Consider the following 24,777-nt stretch of genomic DNA (forward strand, 5'->3'; position numbering starts at 1 on the left):
ATTCATTATTTAGTCCCTTTTCACTCTATCATGGATATGAGATGTTTTTGTTTATGTGCATATTTCCTTATATTGGTGTTTTCTAATAGAAGAGCTTGATAGAAAGGCCGGATATGTCTATACTCCTAATGCAAGTCCCTAGAAAGGGCCCATTGCACTCACTTGTATCAAAAGATATATTAGAAACTTTTTACTAATATGAGATGTTTTTTATTTATGTGCATATTTCCTTATATTGGTTGTTTCTAATAGAATAGCTTGATAGAAAGGCAATATATGTTTGTATTCCTAATGCAAGTCCCTAGAAAGGGCCTATTACAGTCACTTGTATCAAAAGATATATTGGAAACTTTCCACTAAAAACATGAAAAGCCTCTAGATTAGAACCAAAAGAAGAAATATCCTAGTAATAGAGACCCCATCTCAACCACTAGATATAAATAATTTCCAAAAAAATCACCCATTTAGGATAGTATTATCCAAAATAATGAGCTTCTTGATAAATGTGTGTTGGGACCTAACTAATGGAAGATAACTAATTAGCTTTTGGAAAAGCAAGTTGTGAATCAACATTTGATGAATATCCAAGACTTATATAGAGCAATACATAAAATTTCAAACATAAATGGAAAAATGTAAATGATAAATATAAGCTATCTTCAGATGAAATGAGGTGGGGAAAATGCTAACATAAAACATTGCTACAATTGATAAGATTAAACACATGAACACTCTAACTATTACTACATCCAAATAATCCTGAACTATTGATCCCTTGCTCTCTTCCACATGCTTTTTGTTACCTCATGAAATGAAATTAAATACATTGAAGAAGACATCTTTAGAAACATCTAGATGCTAATAGTTATTTAGATTTAACTACCTTGAACTATCAAGATGCAATGTCTAGATATAATTATATTTTGCCATGTCAACTTTGGGATGCACAAATAACAAATAACTCAGCTAAATCAACTAACTAAGTCAGTGAGAGTAATTTATTATTCCAACACTCCCCTTTAATTGTGACTACTAAATACTTCAACATTTACAACGCCGAGATTTTATATATGAAATTAAAAAACATCTCTTGCTAATGGCTTTGTGAATGTGTCAAATAGTTGGTCTCTTGGATGCCAAAATTCTAAATATATATCACCATTATTTACAAGCTCTCTTACAAAATGATTTTTAGTGTCAATAGCTAGTATCCATGGCTAATCAAATAAGGGTCTAGCCTATTAAACCAAGTCTTTGAGCTTGCTTGAGCCCATAGAGAGATTTCTTCAACTTATATACCTTATCTTCCTATCTTTTTATCTCATATCTTGGTGGTTGTTGCACATAAACGTCTTCTTCTAAAATTTCATTTAAGAATGCATACTTCACATCCATTTGGTAAATATTCCATTTGTTTTCAACAGTTATTGCTAAGACTACCCTTACTTTATATAATTTGGTCACTGGTGCAAAAGTTTCTCCAAAATCAATTACAGGTTGTTGTGCAAACCCCTTTACATTAAATTTAGTGTTATAAATCCATTTCACACCAATTCAATCTTTTTATATAGGTAAATCTACTCAATTCCATGTATCATTCCTCTCTATGAGATTTATTTCTTCATCCATTACTTTGACCCAATATTTTTCATTATTAATTGCTTCTTTAAAGAATGTAGGTTTACATTTAATAACAATGTGAAATTTGACTGGTTATATAATTCTTCATAAATTTCTTGTAGACTTTAATATTTCTAATGTTTGGGGTAGAATCATTACTTGACTGGGGACTAGGAGTAGATTATTCTATTAGCCTTGATGACTCACTTTGAAAATGATTTCTTGGAGTCTTTGTTGGAGAACCCCTAATAGGTATTTGATCTTGTGTATCTTGTTATCTTTCTTGCTCAATCTGGTCTTTTACATCAAATTTTCCATAAGGAAATCATGCTCCAACATTCATAGTTTCATTTACACTTTCATTCCAAGCTTCAACTTCCTTGAACTCTACATCTATTTTGATTATAAAATTCTTTATGGTATTATTGTACAGGTTGTATGCTTTGGACCACTCACTGTAACCTATGGAAATACACTTCTCACTTATGTCATCTAGTTTCCTTCTTAGTTTTTTAGGTGTGTGAGCATATGCCACATATATAAACACCCTGAAATGTGATACAATGCACTTCATACCACTCCAAGTTTTGTGGCACTTTGTTTTTGACACTCTTTATAGGAGACTTATTCAAAATGTATACATAACAAGAAATTTATTCACCCCAAAACTCATTAGATAGTTATTTTTCTTTCAAAAAACCGATATCCATGTTCACAATCAAGGTTGTAGGAAGCACCCCCCACTCCCCACTCCAATCCCCAAAATCTCACTATGAGTGAGAACACATGATAGTAGCGCCCTTTGGAGTGTGATCCCAAATTTTGGGAGCACGCTTTAGCCTAAAAAACGACACTCCATGCAATAATAGAGACACTCATGTACATGATCCCTAAGCACTCTATTCATGCTCCCAAGATGTTCCCCATGTGTTCTTGAGCTCAATAATATGCTCTTGCACAAACTTAAAGGAAAAAAAAAAAAAAAAAAATTGTTTTTTCCCAAATTTTGAGTGTGTGGTACCTAGGGTGGTTTTAGAGTTGAGTGGAAAGTGATGAGGAGGTTAAAACATCTCTTCCATCTCTCTTTCCCTCATTCCTTCATCTTGTTTGCTTAAACTTGGAGAAGAGAGCAAAGAAGAGAGTATATTTTTTAGAGCGGGTTTGGGAGAGCTTGGATGAGAAATCAAAGGAGAGCTTGGAGTAGTGAAGAAGGAGGAGCTTGGAGGAGATAACCAAGGTTTCTATATATCTCAACGTTTCAAGAGTTAAAGAGGTAAGTGTAAACCCAAAGTCTCTCATTTCCTTGTATTCTTTGTTTGTAGTTTGTTTTTTCCCTCTCTTTTCCTACTCTTTCACATATTTAAGATTTGAGAAAATTGGTGTTATTGTGGTTCATCATTCTATTTTTGGTTTTCATGGTGTTGGTGGCAAGTAGGGATCAAAGGGAAGAAATGGAAGCAAACTCATAATGGCCCAATGTATGATGATGAGGAAGGATTTGAAGGGAAAGGATATGAATAGGTCAATGGAATATAAGGGGGAAAGGGTTCATTGAGTCCCTTGTAGATATTTGTGACAAAACTTGAAAGGGGCAGAGGTGGTGGAACCACTAAATTTCTATGCCCTCATAATTGTCATAAAGGAAAACCTTGTACTAATTCATATACCCATGAGGAGGAATTTTCATGGGGTAATGGAGAGTGATGGAAATAAGGGTGCCATAGAGATCCCAATTTTCCCTATGGTACCAAGGGAAGAAAGGAAAAAAATACATCAAAATATAGGAGGTTGTACAAAGAGAATGAGATAAGAAACAAAAAATTCAATTTGATGCATCATCTAGATTTGGTGGCCACTCAACTTCATCTCCTTGTGGATCTTCTGGAACCTAGGAACGATATTATATTTCATTAATATTGGTGGGAGGGATGAGGTGAATGAAAAAGTGGTTTAGTTTCTTTGTGTTTGATGTATATCATTCAATATGATTTGTTCCCCCTATTAGTGTGATTTGGTTAAGGCCATCAATGAAGCCCCTAGAGGATACAAGGGCCTCAACTATGAGAAAGATATAACTTTGTTATTATACAAAATAAAAATCCAAAGAGATTGGACATGGTTTACAAATGAGTTGGGGGGGGGGGGGGTGCGAATTTCAAGGTATAAAATGTATCATATAGTTGGAAAAATGTTAGAAACCAACATTTGATAAATGTTCTTGGTGTTTTCTCATGGTGCATTATTTCTTATATTGCATGACTCCTCGTCGATCACTTCTCAAAACATTGCAAATATCATGTTGAAAATAATTGATGATGTTGGCGCTGCTATTGTGGTTCAAGTAAGCACTAATAATACAAAAAATTGTAAGGAAGTAGGAAAAAACATTGAGCAGACTTATCCACACATATTTTGTCCTAGTTGCTTGGTGCATATGTTGAACCTTTTGGCACATTATGTTGTCAAGCATAAAGAATGTGGATGGAGTAATAAACTATACAAGAGAGAGAAGAAAATTATCAAATTTGTCATGAGGAATATAAGGGTCAATTACTTTTATGGCACTTACTCCAAGTTGCAACCACTTAAGATTGCAAAAACTATTTTTCTAGCTATTACTTCACCTTTAGGCACCTATTGAAGGTGAGACAAGCTTTGGATTCTATGGTGATGAGTGATCCATTGGATGACATAAGCACCTAATAGATATGATGCTATTGTGGTGAAGGAGATTATTGTTGATAGTTATTTTAGGTCACGAGTTAAATATGCTTCGCAATTCACCAAGCTAATTTATCACATTATCAAGTTTGCAGATTCAGATTAGTCGATAAATGGGGAGGTGTATGAGCATATGGATAGCATATTGTTTGGGAAAATTAAAGATATTGTTGATCCTATAGTTGTATAGTTGTATAATTATATTTTTGTAAAGTTGGAAAGACATTGGGAAATATTAAATGTTCCACTACATGCCTTAGCATATGTTCTTACACCTAAATACAATCATGTATCATGGCTTTAGTCATAAACACCCGGTGGGGGCACTAAGAGAAAACCATACCAAAATCTTGACGATCATGTTGGCTATATGAGAAAATTAGACAAATTGGTCCCTAATGAGGAGGAGCATGACACCATACAGAGATAGTTGAGCCACTACATCCTTTGGTTCCTTTAGGACCAACCATGTAATCAAACATCGAGATAATCTATCTTCTCTGGAGAGATTGGACATGCATGATAGTGCTACTCAACAGCTACAACATTTGGCAATATGGGTGCTCTAGAATATATCTCTAACTCTAGCTCCTGGCTACAACTCTAACTCTGGCTCATTGCTCTAACTACTAGCTCTGGTCCTAACTATGGATCTGGCTCTAGTTCCTAACCCAATAAAATCTAAAGATAACTTGGGTCCATGGCCCATTAAGATGTTATAGATGAATAGAAATGAAGAAGGAAGTTCATACATCTTCATCAAGAACCTTCTAGCAAAATCATATGTTCTAAGTGGATACATTAGCTTGATTTTAACCTAACTATTGGATATTTGATGGGAAAAACTAAGAAAATGACCAAAAGAGTGGAAAAGATCTTACATCCTTAAATTCATGTCATAATGCAACCCCTTCTTCATCTTCTATGGCCTCTATAGAAATAACAATGGGAGAAATAAAATATTTGAATATAAATCCTCTTCCCCAAAAATATTTTATGCAAGTTTATCTTGTTCTATCAAAAAAAATATCACAAAATTTCACACCTGCAAACAAGAGTAGCATTCTTTTTCCTTCTATGAATCTATGATATCATCCAGTATGCACTTTACTCTCATAAATTTATGATATTATCTAAATAGATACATAAAAACAATGATGGATAGAAATTAAAAACCAAGTTTGAAGTTACCTTATGAGTTTAATTTTGATGAAGACATGGAAATAATCTAAATAAATATATTGACAAATCAAGCAATAACAAGGGTAATAAAATTGAAAGTAATAACAAAGTTACCAACTTAACAATAATTGTAACTTCAAATGAGAACTCTAGCCCAAAAAATCCATATTTGTGTGTAAAAGATATGAAACACACCCCCAAATTGAAAAGTGGTGATGTTACATCACCCTTTTTTAGGGTTAAATTTCCAACATTTTTCAACCATGATATTAAAATCCAAATATCTTGAGTTCGAAAAATCTTAAAATTCCCACATTTTTAACCATGGCATTAAAAACCAAATGTCATGACTATGGAAAACCTTAAAAATCAGCGCTTAAATTAGAGAGTTGTTCTACCAAGAGAAATTTTATTTTTTAAGGTTAAAATTATAACACATTTGAATTCTTAGCCTAAGACAAGTTGAGTCTCTTTTCAATGGAGTATTAAAATTACCACATATTTTTAGCCATGGTCTATAAATTTTACTAGTATAAACAAAATAATAATAAAACACCATTTAAGTGGACATACATACATACATATATAATCCATCTTTTAAAGTGTTTTTTTTTTTAATTAAAAAATATTTTTTTTAAAAAGACATTAATTTTTTTTAATCATTTAAAAAAATGACACAAAATCCCAGAATTTTAAAGTAATTTAAACAACATTAAAATAAAACTAAGATGCATGGAAATTAAAACATATAAATAAATAAAATATAAAAAATAAAAAACACACTGAAAATCATTAATTAAAAATTCATATTAAAAAAAGAAAAATACTATAGTGAATAAAATTTTAAAAAAAATAACCTGAATGGGGTGACCCATGCCTATGCACGAATCCATGAAGGAAACCCTAAGTGGACACAAGTGCCTCAACACACCTTTGAGGATGAGGTTCAAACAGGGAGTCATATGGTGGGTTCAAAGCACAAGGTGTCCACTTGTGCATTGGATCATGAGGAGGTTGGGGATTGCATTGAGGCTGCCCTAAGCGAAGGCATGCGGGGAAATTATCCTCTCATGTGTATTTATTCTGCATAGATGAAAATGGATTCTCTCCTTCAATTGTGTGAGGTTTCCAAAATGACTTAACACACACATAGGGAAGGTTGGGCAAGGTTGCTTATTCTCTATAGCATTTATACTGCTCGACTGGTTAGTTGAGGGACACAAAAGGGAAAAAAATCAATTTTGTTGTTTTTTCTCTTAGAGTAGAAGGACAAGCCCCTCGGCCTAGTCCCTTTATCTTTGAAATAAGTGAGTTACCATCAACAATTTTCACATCATCCTTCTCTTAGTTGTAGACGCAATTCCCTTTGCTCCATTTGCAATAGGCCTCACTCCACTCAAGTATTGATTATCCTCATCATTACTTCTCTATTTCTGATTTGTCATTCAATTTTTATTGCTTGGAGTAAGACAATTTTAGGCTTATCAATCAATGTTTTAGGGCTCGCCCCCCACTTCTTGTATCTCCCTTTTACTCATGCTCTCTCTTGTGATGTCACCTCATATTCCTTTGGTTTCCTTCACCTCTCTCTACTTTTCCTTCCACCCCATGCTCCAATTGATACCTTTGCACTTTCCCTACTTTCTCTCCAATGATGAGGGAGAGAGCTCGTTTGAGAAGAGGAGGTGGGGGTTGCAGTCCTCCAAGAAACTCACGAGCTCATACCCAAGCTTGAGCCTTAGCAGACTATTTTTTTGTGAATCCTCCCTAGGTCATTCAACACAAATTATTAGGCATTGTGCAAGAACTAGTTGATGAGAGAGATGAAATATTGGACTCGGGAAGTTATGGCAGATGTCAAGGATTGGGTACCTGATCTAGGCACACCACCAAGAGCTTGTCGCATTCATTACCTACACATAAATCACCGATATATCTAGCTTATGGGTTGTTGGATTCGCTCTTACTAAAGTCATAAGTTCTCTATATATCTTGCTTACCGGGTGTTTGATATACTCTTGGCGTTATAGTGGCAACTACTAAGTTTGATCTTGAGTTTTTCCCATATTACTCCAACGAGTTATTGATTCACCATGATATAAACTAGCAATTGCCCCAAAACGGTGCAAAAGTACACATGCTAGTTTGGTTTCATAAGCATGCAACAATTCGTAAATGCATTGAACATTCAAATCATATCGTGAATTCCAGATCCACTGTCGGTGACTAATGGAATTTGAAAATTAAATCACTTTTCATTGTCGGATTTTGTCAAATTACCAATATGAAAGACGTTTGAAGATTCAAATCATATCACGAATTCTAGATCCACGGTCTGGTGCAATAGGTGACTCACAGAATTTGAAAATCAAATAATTTTTCATTATCGGATTTTGTCAAATTACTAATATAAAAGATGTTTGATACATGAATTGTGTGCTTGTTGGATTTTTTGGAATTTTGCGTGAGAAACGTGTAAAAAAAATTGTGATTAAATCTTGATTTGTGTTGTTTAAACTGATTTTTTAACTATATTATAGATTCGGCACCCTGAAAAACTACCAAGGCACTAAAATTGCGGTGAGCTTAAGTCAATTGTTGATTCCCAGAATATTCGGGAATCCAACGGACATAGGCGCGGTCAAAAAATTGACGCTCCCATGTCCGTTAGATTCCCGAATACTCTCGGAATCTGCAATCAACTTAAAAATGGCCCTAAAATTGTTTATCATTTTAAAAATCAATACATATAATTAACATCATTAAATGAAATTTAAATATTTTAATATCGTTAAATCAAATTAAATCTTTTCAATTGTAAAAGCAACAAAATTGTTTGTGTGTACTTCTTAGTTATAAAATTAATGAAATTACTACATGAATGAATCAATGTAATTATATCTTGATAAATTTTGTTTGCTTAGTATTCTTATTTGATGTTTTATTCAAATTATCATTAATAATTAGAAGTTTTACCCATTTCAATAAAAATGTTTAACTTGATTATTTATACAAAGTGTTTAACACGATCATTTAATATTATTTAATAAGAATTATAAAACCATAGACGTATATTTATTAATTGAAATGACACATTTACATGTAATTTACGTTATATTTTAAATGGTTGAATGTTTCCACAGTGGTACAAGTTGAGCAGAAACCCATCAACCATGTTCGGCAGAAACCCATCAACCATGTTCGGCTTTTAACACAATCATTTAATATTATTTAATAAGAATTATAAAACCATATACGTATATTTTATTAATTGAAATGACACATTTACATGTAATTTACGTTATATTTTAAATGGTTGAATGTTTCCACACTGGTACAAGTTGAGCAGAAACCCATCAACCATGTTCGGCTTTTACCTGCTCTGTTAGAATATCATAAAATGGCATAAGCCGTAAAATTTTTATTGCAAAACGGTGGAAATAACTTACCAAGACTTAATGATTCATAATAAATGAAATTCAGTACCATCCAAGACTATTCACCCCTGGAATCCTTAGGTTTCAAGACTAATATGGGTATATGAAATAAAGTAAACTACTCTCACCCAATATGATGAGAAATATAAGCATTAGTTATGGTTCATAAATTGATATTTGGTAACTTTCATCACGTTTTTATAGATATATTTCACAGATATATTATAGAGTAGACTCAATTAATATATACCACAAATTTATAGATTGTGAAGACCAAGTATTATCATGAAGGGTTCAAAAGAATTTTTTTAATATGCAAATATCATGTCAATGTGTATTTGATGAAATGTAAAAATGATTACTTGGTACAATAATGAAGTCTTACACAGTGGCCACTTCATATGAGAAAACCCCACATATTGAGATTCACACATGATCTGCACAAATGTCATCACATGAACTACAAATGATATTTCATCCATTTTAAAACATTGATCTTAACAAGTTAGAGAATGAAAATTGAGAAGAATTTGGCGTCATTTTGTTTTGTTACATTATTAATTTATCTTTTCCATTTGTAAAGTAAACAAAGAATTAATCAATCTAAATCATTTTTCCACTATCAAAGATATCGTTCTCACTTTTCAAAGTTCCAAGACTGCCGTACATTCATCTACATCTAAATTCAACCCTAGAAAACACTAAAGACATTTGTTGCAACCATACAACCTCTAAATTCAAATGCCCAAAATGTTGCATATAGGATAGATGTGCCTCGTCTCAAATCTATCTAAATGTTTTTCAAATATGCCTGTCACTTATAATGATCCGTTGAAGTCTTCACAAAAGAAATGTGCAAGTTGAATATCCACACTCTTACCACAATCCTTTTCCTGCTCTAATAATAATAAAAACTAGAATGGTGTAATGGATAGTATGTACTGTGCTTTTAACTTTCTAGCTTGAAATATATACAATTTGCAAAAGAGGTGCAATCTCTAAAGATCACTCAACTTAAAAACTTTGTGTATTAATTGACAGATTGCTACACTCTAAAAGTCAAATCATAACAGATAATTAAAATTCTCTATGATGATCAAGCAAATAAATATAAACAACCAATAAGTTGAACTTAGATTTCCCATTGGTAAATCTTCTTTAATCACACAAGAATCAACTCTAAACTGTGAAATCATTTCTTAACTTTCAACTCTAACATGACTTTGATCACCCAATTCCCTTTCAAATATAGGTACTACCATTTGAATAATAAATCTTCCAGCATATGAGCAATAGATGCATGTATGGCTCAAAATTTAAAGGAAACACCTGAAAAACAAATCAAAGTTCCACTAATTTTGCTGTAATGCTCTTTTTGACTATCCTGCACCAACCTGTAACAATCCAACTTCAATAGTTCATTATTCCGCTCAATCTCGAAACTTCTTGTTCAATGTGTGCTCTTCAATATATTGACTTGCAAATAGTGGTCCAAGAGAAGGTCAAGAAATACTTCAAAGCTGTTAAATCGATATTCTAAAAAGAGAATGAAATTGGTTTCATTTCATGTAAATAATATTGATACTTTAAATTTTAATGTTTCATATTTTTAAAATATATATATATATATATATATATATATTTTGATTAATTTAAAAGAAATAACTTTTAATGAAAATCTTTCGCCCAGGAATTAATTCAGTTGAATCTATACCCCTACCCCTACCTCTGATCAGGATTTAGTTCACAACACTGAGTTGGAAAAATTTTGGAGTACAGTAAGCCATGTCCATATTATGGTTACCATGTATCCCAAACTTCTACCCTTGTTCTATCTTTCAAATTTTTCCCAATTTTAAAATTCGTACTTCGTTGAACTGTATGTTTCATGGTTGCACCTTTCTTACTGTAACAAAAAAGAGTTGGAATCCCTTCAAACCCATTTTTGGCAAAGCCTGCAAGGACAAAATAAAACATAAACTATGGCTGTGAACTTGAAATTTGCATCTAATTGTAATCAGGAGGGAACAATTACTCTATTTACGCGCCAGTGGAAATAACATATGATGCCTATGTGATAAAATTTATATTCAAATTCTCCAAGCATACGTGAATATCATGAGTGCCTTGGAGTAATCACCCAAACACCATTGATAATATTAAATATGTTTTTATGCCAATTACCATATCCAATATAAACCAAAAAAAAAATATGGAGTCCAGTCAAAACTATAGTTATATTAATATATTAGCCTGAGGTATTATAGGAGTGCATTTACAACAATTTCACCAAAGTTCAACTTACTATTCCCTCCTTGAATTGTTGTTGGTCACGTTGATGGATCATACCCCATCGATTCTGCACACGACGGCTCTCGAACTTGGCGTAAGATAGGAATGCAGGGGATGAGCTTAGTTATCCTGCGGTCCTGGGATTTTTACAAACTCCAGATCCCACGAAGAGGTTGTCGCCGATATCAGCTTCAAGCAGTGTCCATTCAGCTGCTCGATGGATGTGTCGCAGGCCTGGGAGTAGTCAATGGTCTCTCGGCCCAACCTGTGCAGCCCGACGCTCACCATGTCTCTCCACGAGATTTGATCTTGATGCTCCAGGGATATCATCCTCTCTGTAATGGTGCTCCCTCTATTGGTGATGTAGCCGATAAATAACTCGTCAATTTGGGATGAAATTGTGGTGTTGAATGGCCATATGATCACCTACGCAATTTGTTTAGATCTCAAGGTCCTCTATATAACTGGGATGATGATGTGTCGTTCCAACTGCGCTCTGTGATTCCCTCGCGATGTTTTTGACTCGTTGATTTCACTCTACAGCACAACCTCAAGCAGTCTCCCCATCATGGTTGGACTACCAATGTTACCTTCCAAACAAACGATCCTTCTTATGGTGCCTCTCAGATTTCTCCAAATAGTGGATCAGACTCCCCGTGGTCTGGCATTGACGAGCTATGCCTCCAGAGTGTTTCTTTCCCCCACACAGTCGGAAACGGGCATATGGCTGCAAATTAGGTTCTTTGTTATGATTAATGCTTCCTTAGCACAAGAGACACACTCAATCTGTGAGGAGATATGTCAGTCGGTCCATAAAGAGTGGCTTGTTATGGTCTCTTTGTTCCTTCACAAATAGTTGCGCCCAAAATGATCCCAATATATTTTCTAACGTAAGACCCATGCAGAGAAAAATTGACCAACTAGAGTGATAATCAAAACCACCGAAATTGGGTTTCCAAAGATGAGAATGAATCCCACCGAACCTAGACTTAGGATCTCTCAAAATATCCTCGCTTGAAAACTCACTTGAGCTCTCAAAATATCAATGAAGAATATCCAAATTCCATACCTACTCTTGTTTCTCCTCCGTCGTTTTAAATTTCAATCGCTTGAAAAAAACCACGGGAAATTACCTCGGTTGAGAGTTACATGGGAACAAAACTATGTGCTATACGCCACCCATTCATTTATTTATTTATTATTATTACTATTATATTATTATTAGTATTATTATATTTTTAAATATTTGGTTCAACTGGTCGATTGGTTGGAAATATTATAGTTCTCCTTGCTCGAAATTGCTTTCCCTCAATCAATTTCAATGTTGGATGTTGCAATACGTGTTCTCTTTCCTAGGTCACGTCTTTTACAGGAAATTCTTTCCATTGTACCAAATACTTACAAATGGCCTTGCTCCAAACATTCTTTTCTTAAACCTCCAACACCTCCTCTGGAACTAGTTGAAGATGTCCCTCCTCATCTAATGGGGGTAAATTAGGTGATGATTTGACGTTCTCCCCTACCGCCTTCTTCAAACAAGAAACATGAAATATGTTATGAATTTTGCTCTCTGTTGGAAGCTCCAATTCATATGCCACTTCTCCTATTTTTCAGATAACTTGATAGGGCCCATAGAACCATGGCTTTAACTTTTTTGCTCCTTTCTACTTCAAGGTAGACTGTCTATATGGTTGTAGTCGAAGGTAAACTACATCTCCCACTTCAAAACTCCTTTCTAGCCTTTGTTGATCTACATATAATTTTTGTTGATTATGAGATGTCTACAGGTTATCCTTGAGTGCCCGGAGAATATCCTGACATCCTTGGATCCAATCCTTTGCTAATGGTGCCCTACTATCTCCAAATGTTGTGTCTACGAAAGACAATGCCTCATATCCATATAAGGCTCGAAAAGGTGACATCCCTATGGACATGTGATAAGTGGTGTTATAGCAATATTCTCCTAAATACAACCACTTGGTCCATGCTCTTTGTTGCCCTGTGACATAGTTTCGTAAGTAACCTTCCACCCATTTATTTCTCTTCTGTCTATCCATCTGTCTGCAGGTGGTAACTTGTACTAGGAGTAAGTTATGTGCTTGCTAGCCTAAATAACTCTTACCAAAATGCTCCCATGAACCTGCTATCATGGTCACTGACAATGGTTTTGGGAAAACCATGTAGACAAAATACTCCTTGGAAAAATATTTCTACTATCTGAGATGCAGAGCTTTTGGAGGAAATCACAAAGAAGTGGGCATATTTGGTCAGACGATCTACCACCACAAAGATACAATCTTTGCCTTGGGATGAGGGTAGCCCTATAATGAAATCCATGGAGACACTCTCCCATTTTTGTTTCAGAATGGGCAGCGATTGTAACAAACTTGTCGGGTGTGTATGTTCAACCTTATTTCTTTGACAGGTACCACATTCCTAGACATATTTGATAATGTCCCTCTTGAGTCCCTTCCATGTGAACCTCTCCCTAATGGTCCTATAAGTCTTCAAAAACCCGGATGTCCTGCTAGAGGGGAGTTGTGGGTTGCTTGTATGATCTTCATCTTTAGCTAGGACTCTGGTACTAAATAGATTCAGTCCTTATAATAGATAATGTCATTGACAACTCTATACCGGTTGTCTGATGACTGTCCATCAAGAATCTCACAGGCTGACCGGTTCTTCGAGTATTCCACCAAAAGATGGGACTTCCAGTCTTCCACAATGTCTATGAGGGAGAAGGTAGCTAGTCTCCTAGACAAGGCATCTGCAACTGCATTGTTTTTTCCTTTGACGTATTCGATCTCGAAGTCATAGGCTTGAATCTTGCTAACCCATTTTTGTTGCCTCTCGTTCAATCCCTTTTGATTCGGGAAGTATATGAGACTATTATGAGCATTTTATAACTTGAATCTCTTGCCCACTAGATATGGCTGAAACTTGGCCAGCACATGCATAATTGCCAACATTTCTTTGTCATAAATGGAGTAAGAGCACTCATAATCCTGGAGCTTCCTACTCTCAAAAGCAATTGGATGATGATTCTGTGTTAAAATCACCCCAATTCCTTCCCCAAAAGCATCGCACTCCAATACAAATGGTTGGGAGAAGTCTGATAAGGCTAGAACTAGGCATGAACTCATCACTTCCTTCATTTGCTCAAATGTCTCCTATGTTATCTTTGTCCATACAAAGGCTCCCCTTTTTGTTAGGTCAATGAGAGGTGCTGCCAGTTGTGAATATCCCTTAACAAATCTTCTATAATAAGTACAAATACCCAAGAAGCTCAATTTTATTACATTTTTTGGAGTGGGCCAATTGAGAATGGCTTCAATCTTCTCTTGGTGCACTTTGACGCCTTGGCCTCTAATTATGTGACCTAGATATAACATTTATGTCATGCCAAACTCACATTTGGAGATTTTGGCATAGAATTGTTGTGCCTCTAATATTCCCAAAACCTCGTCCAAATGTTGTAGATGCTCCTCCCATGTTCGATTGTAAATTAGGATCTCGTTGAAGAAGACCAACACAAATTTGCATAATTTCTTTTTAAACACATGGTTCATACATGATTGAAACGTTACAGGGGTGTTGGTCAATCCAAAAGGCATCACTAGGAATTCATAGTGTCCATAGTGGCATCTAAAAGTTGTCTTTGGAATGTCCTGATCTCGAACTCTGATCTAGTGATAACCTGAGCAGAGGTCAATCTTTGAGAAGTACTTGGCCCCCTTCATCTCATCCATTAGCTCGTCGATCCTAGGGATAGGATATCAATTTTTGATAGTCTTTTTGTTTAGTGCCTGATAGTCTATGCACATCCTTAAGGACCCATCCTTCTTCTTGACCAAAACCATAGATGAAGCAAAAGGGCTTGAGCTTGGTCGAATGTGTCCTAATTCCAACAACTCCTAGATTTCCTTCTCTATCTCATCCTTATATGATTTGGGATGTCGATAAGGGGTAGTGATGACAACTTGGACCCCTTCCTCTAGTTCAATGATGTGCTCAAATCCCCTATCTGGTGGTCGTCCTAGTGGTATATCTCCAAAAACTTATTGGTACTTTTGTAGCAATGGCACGATGTCTGGGGAATAGTCCTTATGTTGTTCTGCTAGTTTCTTCTCCATGATTTGACATTCCACAACCCATACAATATCCCCATGTCGAAGATCTGCCTCCATCTTGTTGGATGTCACAATCTTGGGTGGGTATGCATGCATTCCTCTTAACATCACCTTCTTACCATCTAGACCTGTAAATGCAAATTCCAAGTCTTGATAGTTCATTGTATGAGTTCTTATTAAATATAGCCATTAAACCCCTAACACTACATAGGAGTCTGGACAATACACAACAAAAAATTTATTTGTAACCATGTAGTTCCCCATTGTTAGACTTATATCAAGGATTATTTTAGTGCATGGCATTCGGTTGTGCTCCTTCTTCCTAGGAATAAAAACTATAAATCCTCTGAATTCTTCAATTGCCAATCGTCTTCTAGCTACAAATTTTGCATCAATGAAGTTGTGGGAGGCCCCACCATCAATCAACATGGTCACCTTCTATCCTTGTATGGTGCCCCTAACTCGAAGAGTGTGGTACCTTGGGACCCCTATAAGAGAAGAAATAATCCCTTCCTAGGTCTCCTCCTGTACTGCCCCCATACCTTGTGATTCTCCATATTCTGGTTCCTCTTCTTTATCTTCACTCTTAGAAAATACTTCAATATAGTGGACCTTTCCCTTAGTACATCAATGCCCTAGTGCCCAAGGTTCCTGACAAGAGAAGCATAGCCTTCTCCTCCTGATATCTTTCCTAGTTTCATCATCCAACTTGCTCTTTCCTAACAGCTCCCTTTGATGTTGCTTGACTTCCTTTCCCTTTTGAGGAATAGTTGGTTTGGGTAGGAATCTAGCCTTGGGTATTGCATCTTGCATATCCCTTGCTCTGTTAATTGCGTCTTGCAAGGTCACAGGTTGGTAGGCTCTGACCCAACCATGTAGGGGTTATGACAACCCTTCTATGAACAACATGACCATTCGACCCATCGAGAGGTCGGTGACCATTACTACAAGCCTTTAAAATCATTAGGGGAATTTTGAGGTATAAAATGGGCCTCCTGAGGAAATTATAAAATAATAGTGGAAATAATAAAATAACATTAGATTACATCATCAAATTTTAGAGGGAAAAAAGAAAAAACTACTTTTTCAACTTGTATTTTCAACTTATCTCCCTATGGGTTTACTCAAACTTCGAGCGAGAGCACTCGTTGGATGTAGAATTTGATTCATTATCCAAGGAGTACCCATGTTTCATACTTTCGATGAACCCTGCTACATGAAAAATGAGAAATACATGAAAAAGTCACGTTTTTCATGTATTTCTCATTTTTCATGTAGTCGGGTCCATTGGAAGTATGCAACGTGGGTACTCCTTGGATGAGGAATTAAATTTTGCATCCAACGAGTACTCTTTCTCAAAATTCGAGTAAAACCTTAGGGAGATAATTTGAAAATACAAGTTGAAAAAGTAGTTTTATTATTTTATTATTTTTTATTATTTTTACTTTTTTATCCCAAAAATGGTGAATCATCCCCCATGGTTGACATCATCATCTTGAATCTTATTGCTTCTTATAAAGTTTATTTTGGTTGTACAATTTTCTTAGGAGGCCTATTTTAGACCTCAAAAGTTCTCTAATGTCTACGATATAAGATTCAATGTTTCCTCTCTGTCAGAGTTGGGTTAGCTCCCAGAAGTACAGCTCAAGGTCTTTCCTGTCAAATCTCTCTATCAATCTTTGTGTGAATTCTGTATAAGAGATTATGTTTGCATGTCCTAGAGTGATCATCCCATGTTTCCACCATTCATGTGCTTCTCCATCAAGATGAAGTGTGGCATATTTAATGGCATCTCTCTCACGCATGGGATTAAGCTGGAAATATGTATCCAGTTTCTACACCCATGATCTTGCAAAACACTTTGTTGATCCATCAAAGTAAGGAAGAGTTACTTTTCCCACATCCTTTTGTAGATCTAGGTTTGAATCAAGGCCCCCATATATTGTTGCCTTCCTTTGTTGTTTGCTCCTCATGAAATAATATTCATTGATGGTTAAAGTTGCTTTCATGTTGGGGGGCAACGCATCATATTCCTTCATCCAAGTTGTAATTGTCTCCGCAATTAGTGAAGGAGAGTCTTGCTCCTTGGAGGGATCATCAAAAAATGGAGGCATAGTTGGTCTGCTGAATGGGTTGCTCCGAAGGTTGGCATGTTCATGTGATGGATCATCCCCGCCTGAATGAGATCCACCTTCCCCATTATTGCTTTGCAAATTAGGTTGCTTGATCTGCAATTTGAGAAGTTCCACAATCATGTCTTGAGTGGTGGTGATCTTTTGTAATGCATCTTCAAGCTTGGTACTTTCGTGATCACCCATCGGTTCGTCTAACTCTTCTGGATCTCCTTGGTCCTTCATGTTGATCTCTTTATTCCCCTCGCCCCTCCCCCTTTACTTCTAACCTTTATCCCTTTCCAATTGATAGCAATCCATTTTTGTTTTGCATTTCTTGGCATCCCACAACTAGCCTAGTTTGTGGCTCTAATACCAGTGTGATAAACTTTATATTAAATTCTCCAAGCATACGTGAATATCATGAATTCCTTGGAGTAATTACCCAAACCCCATTGATAATATTAAATATGTTTTTATGCAATAACCATGCCCAATATAAACTCAAAATGAAAATGGAGTCCAGCCAAAAGTATAGTTATATTAATATATTGGCTCGATATTAATATATTGGCTCGAGATATTATAGGAGGGCGTTTACAATAAATTCACCAAATTTCGACTTACTATTCCCTCCTTGAATTTTTGTCAGTCACATTGATGAATCATACCCCATCGATTTTGCACACGATGGCTCTCGAACTCGGCGTTAAAATAGGAATGCAGGGGATGAGTTTAGTTATCCTGCAACCCTGGGCTTTTTACAAACTCCAGATCCCGCGAAGTGGTTGTCGTCGCTATCAGCTTCAAGCAGTGTCCTAGCTGCTTGACGAATGTGTCGCAGACCTGGGAGAAGTTAATGGCCTCTTGGCCCAACCTCTGCAGCATAACGCTCACTGTGTTGCTCCACGAGCTTTGATCTTGATACTCCAGGGATCTCGTCCTCTCTATAATGGCGCTCCCTTGGTTGGTGATGCAGCCGATAAATAAGTCGTTAATTTGGGATGGAATTGTGGTGTTGAGTGGCTAGACGATCACCTACGCAATGTGTTTAGATCTCAAGCTCCATTATAGAACTGGGATGATGTTGTGCCCTTCCAACTTCATTGTGTGATTCCCTCACGCTATTCTTGACCCGTTGATTTCACCCTACAACACGAACCTCAAGCAATCTCCCCATCGTGGCTGGATTAACGATGTTGCCTTCCAAACAAACGAACCTTCTTGTGGTGCCTCTCAGGTTTCTCCAAACAGTGGATCAGACTCCCTGCGGGCCGGAATTGATGAGCTACGGCTCCAAAGTGTTTCGCAGACCCCACAAATTCGACAATGGGCATATGGCTACAACTTAGGGTCGTTGTTGTGATTAATGCTTCCTTAGCACAAGAGCCATGCTCAATCTGTGAGGATATATGACAATCGGTCCAGAAAGAGTGGGTCGTTGTGGTCTCTTAGTTCCTTCACAAACAATTTTGCCCAAATTGAACCCAAGAGATTGTCTACCAAAAGACCCCTGCAAAGAAAAATTGACCAACTAGGGTGATAATCGATACCACCGAAACTGGGTTGCCAAATAGGGCGAGAATGAATCCCACCAAAGCTAGACTAGGGATCTCACTTGAAATCCTCGATTGAAAACTCGCTTGAGCTCTCAAAATATCAATGAAGAAGATCCAAATTCCATATCTGCTCGCGTTCCTCCTCTATCTTTTGAAAGCTCAATCGCTTGAAGAAAACCACAGGAAATTACCTTGGTTGAGAGTTATCTTTGAGCTTAAGTCGATTGTTGATTTCCCGAATATTCAGGAATCAGATGGACATGGGCATGGTCAAAAAATTGACCGCACCCATGTCCGTTCGATTCCCAAATATTCAGGAAATCCGCAATCGACATAAGGATGGCCAGAGTTACCTGGGGCCAAAACTATGTTCTCTACTCCACTTTTATATATATATATAATACTTGGTACAACTGGGTCAATTTGTTGTGGATATTACAACCTAAAAAGGAGTTTTTCGACTCAATATAGGCTCAACCCTACTGTAACAAATCAATCTACAGGAAAATGTGTCTACAAGTATGGTATTCATTACTTATAGGTGATAAACCTTAAGACATAAAGGTACATTAACGGTTTTCTTTTCCAAGAATTTCACAGATTACTATGCAAATTTGGGTCCTTTTGATGTGAATAATAACACCACCTCCATCAATTTCCTCAGCCGCTTGTGATGCCATCGATTCAAGCCAAGATCATACAAAGAAACACACAAAAAAAAATCAAATAATTGAAAACCTACAAAATCAACATAAAATAATTTTGTGAACTCACTCTATAAACTCCATTTTTCGTCGTGGAAAGTTGTACATATCTTATGCTCACACGAAAGAAAAACTTACGGTATCCTGCTTAAAGTTCATGGAGTTGATTCTCGTTTAAGAAAATGGAACGGTGTTAAGAGTGTTGTGATAAAAGAGAGAAGCGAGCATGCCATGGTTGGGAAATTTATCTCTTTGTTGTTGAGGACCGCGAGGTTAATCTTTCAGCGTTTGTTTCTCCCGCTCGTATCAAAATGTTGATTACACAATTTTTACTCATTTCGAAAAATAATTGTGCGGGACTACCAAGTTTGAATTCAAAAATTTCAAGCGGGTTTGAAATCCAATTTTGAAACGTTGCAGGGAGGTGCCATTGAATGAGTGTAGTTGACATTGAATGATGGAACTGCCGAAATCGAGTCGTGAACACTGCCATAGACACCATGGTGATGCATAGACATGTATGTTAATCGTTCTATGCACTAAGCCATTGATTTGTTTAGTGCATGGTTCTTAATACTCATAGAGGAATGCCTATGGCATAAAAAGGACAACAACAAATTAAAAGTGTTTGTATTAATTTGTGTTTTAATTTTAGTTTTTGTTCTATTTTTTATTGTTTAATTTGGTTTTCAACTTTTATATTTTTATTTTAAATTTTAATGGTTTGGATTTTTTTAATTATTAAATTAAATTTTATTTAATTCTTTTTTCTTATACTTTATACAATTTTTTAAAGAATTTTATTTAGTTTTTGATTTCAAGTGTTTGTGATCCATCTTGTTTTTGTTTTTGAGATTGTTTTTCCAGTTATATCATATAATTAATTTTTTGGTTATTAAAAAACTTATTATATAATTTGACAGGACATGTTTTCTTCGATAGGACATTTTTTCTTGTATTAGAGTAACATCATTAAAATAGTTAGTTTACACTTGGCATCACTGCACTAGAAGTTTTCTTGTTATTTGTTTCTCTTTTATTCTTATTATCATCTTTTAGTTCTTAAATAGGACATTGTATTGATATCATTGCAGCCCCTAGGCATTTGTCGCATCAAATTCGAGGTCTTCACCCTCTGTTCCTGTTAGGACTTATTAATCCTCCCGTGGAGTTAGAGTTCATCCTCCTAGTCCTCCATCGAGTCATCATTATGATTATGATTCTACTCATTCATCGAGTTCCTCCTTTGATTTGATGTCGTCTCAACCACGTATTTCCACCATGTCAAGCACCAACTCAGGTGTGATAAACTAGGGTGGTAACCGAGGTACCAACCAGGGTAGCCCCACTAGCGGAACCCCCACTGGTGTGGTTACTCCTACTCCCTTTCTTTCTTTTATGGCTGGTTTGAGTCTCCCATATTTCAGCCAACTTATTAAATATCCTGTTCTCTCGACGATCCCACATGGATTGCTATGCCTACTAAAATCCCTTCATACATCTCAAAGTTTGAAGGTAATCTTGGAAAAGTTTCTGATTTCAAGTTTTTGTGATCCATCTTGTTTTTGTTTTTGAGATTGTTCATATGATTAATTTTTTGGTCACTAAAAAAACTAATTATATAATTCAACAGAAAAACAATCTCAAAAAAATTATTTAGTTTTAAATTTTTTATATATATTTTTTATTTTTTAAATTAAATTTTTAAGAATTTTATTTCGTTTAAAATACTTTTTTATATATATTTTTTATTTTTTTAATTCATTTCCTTTTTATATAATTTATGAATTATTCTTTTTGTTTTTTCAAATGTTTTAATTTTGTATTTTTTTCACATTAATAATAGTTGTTAAAATTAGTTTTATTTTTTAACTAAGTTATTTTTAAGTTATTAGCCTCCGTCTAGTATGTTATTTATTTTACTAGATCTTTATCAAACAGTAATGAATGTAAGATATAGCGCTATTTGCGAATAAAATAAGAGATATTGCGCCTAAATATCACCAATTGAAGATTAAAAGTTTTTTTTTTTTTCCCCTGGGAAAAAGTCGTAATTTATATTATGAGTTAAGAAATTACATTTTGCAGATGCCGTAGCATATTCATATGTAGGCAGCATTGCCTATCAGAGTTCAAAAAATAACTGTAGAGCAGTCCATGTTGTCTCCACGCAGGGAGCATTTCCAAAATAATAAAACTGTTAAGTTTATCAGAGATCAAAATTTGACTGTGCTCTTCGCAGAGAGCTATATATATACTGTGTATAAACAAAAAAGAGTGCTGTAGACATATCTGGATAGTATCTATGTACATATTAATAAAAAAAAACTGTACTGATTTAATGTGGGCTTCACAGCCCTGCGTTCAAGAGGTCGTCAAAAGGTCTGTGGTAATGCTGGTAGTATGTGCCATCGATCTCCTCCTGTATCAACCAGTCTTCTCCATCTCTATGCGCGGCCTCTTTGGAGAGCTGGTCGGCGACTGTGTTATGTTCCCTGTATACATGTTGGCAGACAAAGGATTCAAAGGCAGCTGTTAATCTCTTTGCTTCATCAAGTATATGCCTCAAAGTAAAAGCATAACAATGGGATGCATCATTCAGCCAATTACAAACAATTTTAGAGTCTCCAAAAAGCTGAAGGTGTCTGCATTGCTTATGAAGTGCAAAATGTATGATGTGTTTGGCGGTGCATAGCTCAGCAAAATTATTAGTGCCTCTGCCAAGGTTGATTTGTAGCTTATAACAATGTCTTTCATTTAGGTGGAGGATAGCTCCTCCCCCACAGCCCGCTTCTTGAGCCGAGCCATCAAAGAAAGCCCATGGTTTGGATGTATCAATGGGTACAGGTCTGAGAATGCGGGGCGGGGTTGGGGGATCCTCGTCAGGTAGCATATTGTAGTCTGCAATCGTGTGGAGAATGATAGAAGGCCAATGAGGGGCTTTAAGCTTGAAAATAGACTGATTTCGAGCGATCCAAATGGCCCAACATGCCAGCAGTGGCATGTTAATAGCTTTCCCAGAGTGATTTTGACACCAGGCGTTCTAGGCATCCATGAGGTTGTTGCCTAGCCAGTCCTTTAAAAGCGGGATCTGCGAAGTAAGAGATTGCCAGAATTGTTGTGAGGATCCGCAAGAGAGGAATAAGTGCTCCGTGCTTTCCTCTGTGTTATGACAGAGGTGACATCGGAAGGGTCCATAAAAGGACCGCTTCATGAGATTGGTGCCAGTGGGAATTTTATCGTTTAGGATGTTCCACATCAGCAGTCTCGTCCGGGGGGCTGACTTAAGTTTCCAGAGAGCCTTCCAGGTGGGTTGAATTTCCGGGGGCTTATAAGGTTCCATGAGTTTTAGATATCCAAGCTTCGGTGTATAGACACCATGCTTGGAAAAAGCCCATATGATTTCATCCGGACCATCAGTGAGCCTGATATGTGCTTGAGATAGTGCGCTTGTATACTCCGTCCATTCGTTTGTCCATTGAGCAGGTACTTCCAGAGCTTGAGCGGTCAACCAAGCTTGATGTAGGAACGATGAGTTTGCATTGTCTCCAATATGCTTGATGTGTGTAATACCTCTGCCCTGAAGGTGTCGAATTAATTCAGCAGGTAATCTGTGGGCATTTCCACATCCCACCCATGGGTCCAGCCCGATGCGTACCGCGTTGCCTTCCTTTATGCGCCAGGTGATGCCTTCACGCAGAAGAGGTAAGGTACCCATGACAACTTTCCAGATATTTGAGATTTGATGATTGGTGCCATGATGGGTACAAATCCAATCCAATACGGACTGGGGCTTGATGTATTTAGCGTAAGCCACCTGTGACCAGAGGCCATCTGAGGTGAGTAGCCTCCAGCCAAGCTTAGCAGCCAGAGCTTTGGAGAAGGAATCCAATCTCTTGATGCCCCATCCGCCCCAGCGCTTTGGCTTGGCAATGGTGTCCCATTTGACCCAAGCAAATAGTCTCCCCTGTTGATTTCCTTTCCAAAGGAATCTGCAGCAAATACTTTGAAGCCTATTCAGAATGCCTTTTGGAATCCAGGCTAGGGCCATCCAATAGACTGGTGTGGCTTCAATAACAGCTTTGATGAGTACTAATCTGCCTGCGCGTGAGAGGTATCGATGGTACCATACCTGGAGTCTCTTTTCCACTTTTGCAATTAGCCATAACCAATCAGCAATCTTATATCCGGAAGGTTTTAGTCTGAAACCAAGATACTTTATCCCATCCTTCAGATTCATAAGAACAAAGGGAAATCGCTGAGAGATGTAGGCAGATTCCTGTATAGAGCAGCCCACCATGGTGATCGTGGATTTATTTTCATTAATCTTCATTCCCGTGGCTTGCTGAAATAGAAGGAAAGAGTTGTGAAGCGTTGTGGAGTCGCCAATGCTGCCATTTAGGAAAATCAAGATGTCATCAACAAATAACAGGTGCGTGAGGAAGAAGTTGTCCACCATTTTGATGCCTGTTAATTGATGTCTATCCCTGGCAGAAGTGATAATTCTGCTTAATCCTTCCATGATTAGCAAGAACAACAAAGGCGAGAGGGGACATCCTTGTCTAAGCCCTCTCTCAGAGGTGAAGAAAGGGGTGGCTTCCCCGTTGAGTAAAACACTATAAGATACATCAGTGATGCAGCTCATTGTCCATTTGATGAAGTCATAGGGGAAGCCAAGATGAGTTAGCAACAGCCTCAAATACAGCCAGTTTACTCTGTCAAAAGCCTTCGAGAGATCCACTTTAAGGATCATTCCTTTTTGTTTTTTGATCTGCAGGGTGTGCATGAGCTCTTGAGCAGTGGCGATGGCCTCATGAATCTGTCTGTGGTGTAAGAAAGCGAATTGTTCAGGGGAAATGTGTTGTGAGAGGATGGGCTTGAGGCGGTTAGCGATAATCTTGGCAATGATTTTATAGAGGCAGTTGCAGAGTGAGATGGGTCGGAAATCATCGAAAGAAGACGGATCATCGGATTTAGGGATAAGGGCGATGAATGTGGTCTTGATGGCTGCGGATATCCTG

At 36.6% G+C, this 24,777-nt stretch overlaps 1 protein-coding gene across 1 annotated transcript; it reads right to left on the reverse strand.

The window, feature by feature from the left end:
• Nucleotides 1–22,106: 22,106 nt before the first annotated feature.
• LOC149182251 (uncharacterized) lies at nt 22,107–22,760 on the reverse strand. The gene has a single exon (XM_089414504.1). It carries the CDS (start codon nt 22,758–22,760, stop codon nt 22,107–22,109), a length of 654 nt encoding a protein of 217 aa, XP_089270630.1.
• Between the last annotated feature and the right edge of the window lie 2,017 nt (nt 22,761–24,777).

The sequence above is a fragment of the Pinus tabuliformis genome, chromosome 3_2, assembly GCF_031772625.1.
Source record: "Pinus tabuliformis cultivar Carrire ecotype Pingquan chromosome 3_2, CPIR1, whole genome shotgun sequence".
In the NCBI taxonomy this organism is placed as follows: Eukaryota; Viridiplantae; Streptophyta; class Pinopsida; order Pinales; family Pinaceae; genus Pinus; species Pinus tabuliformis.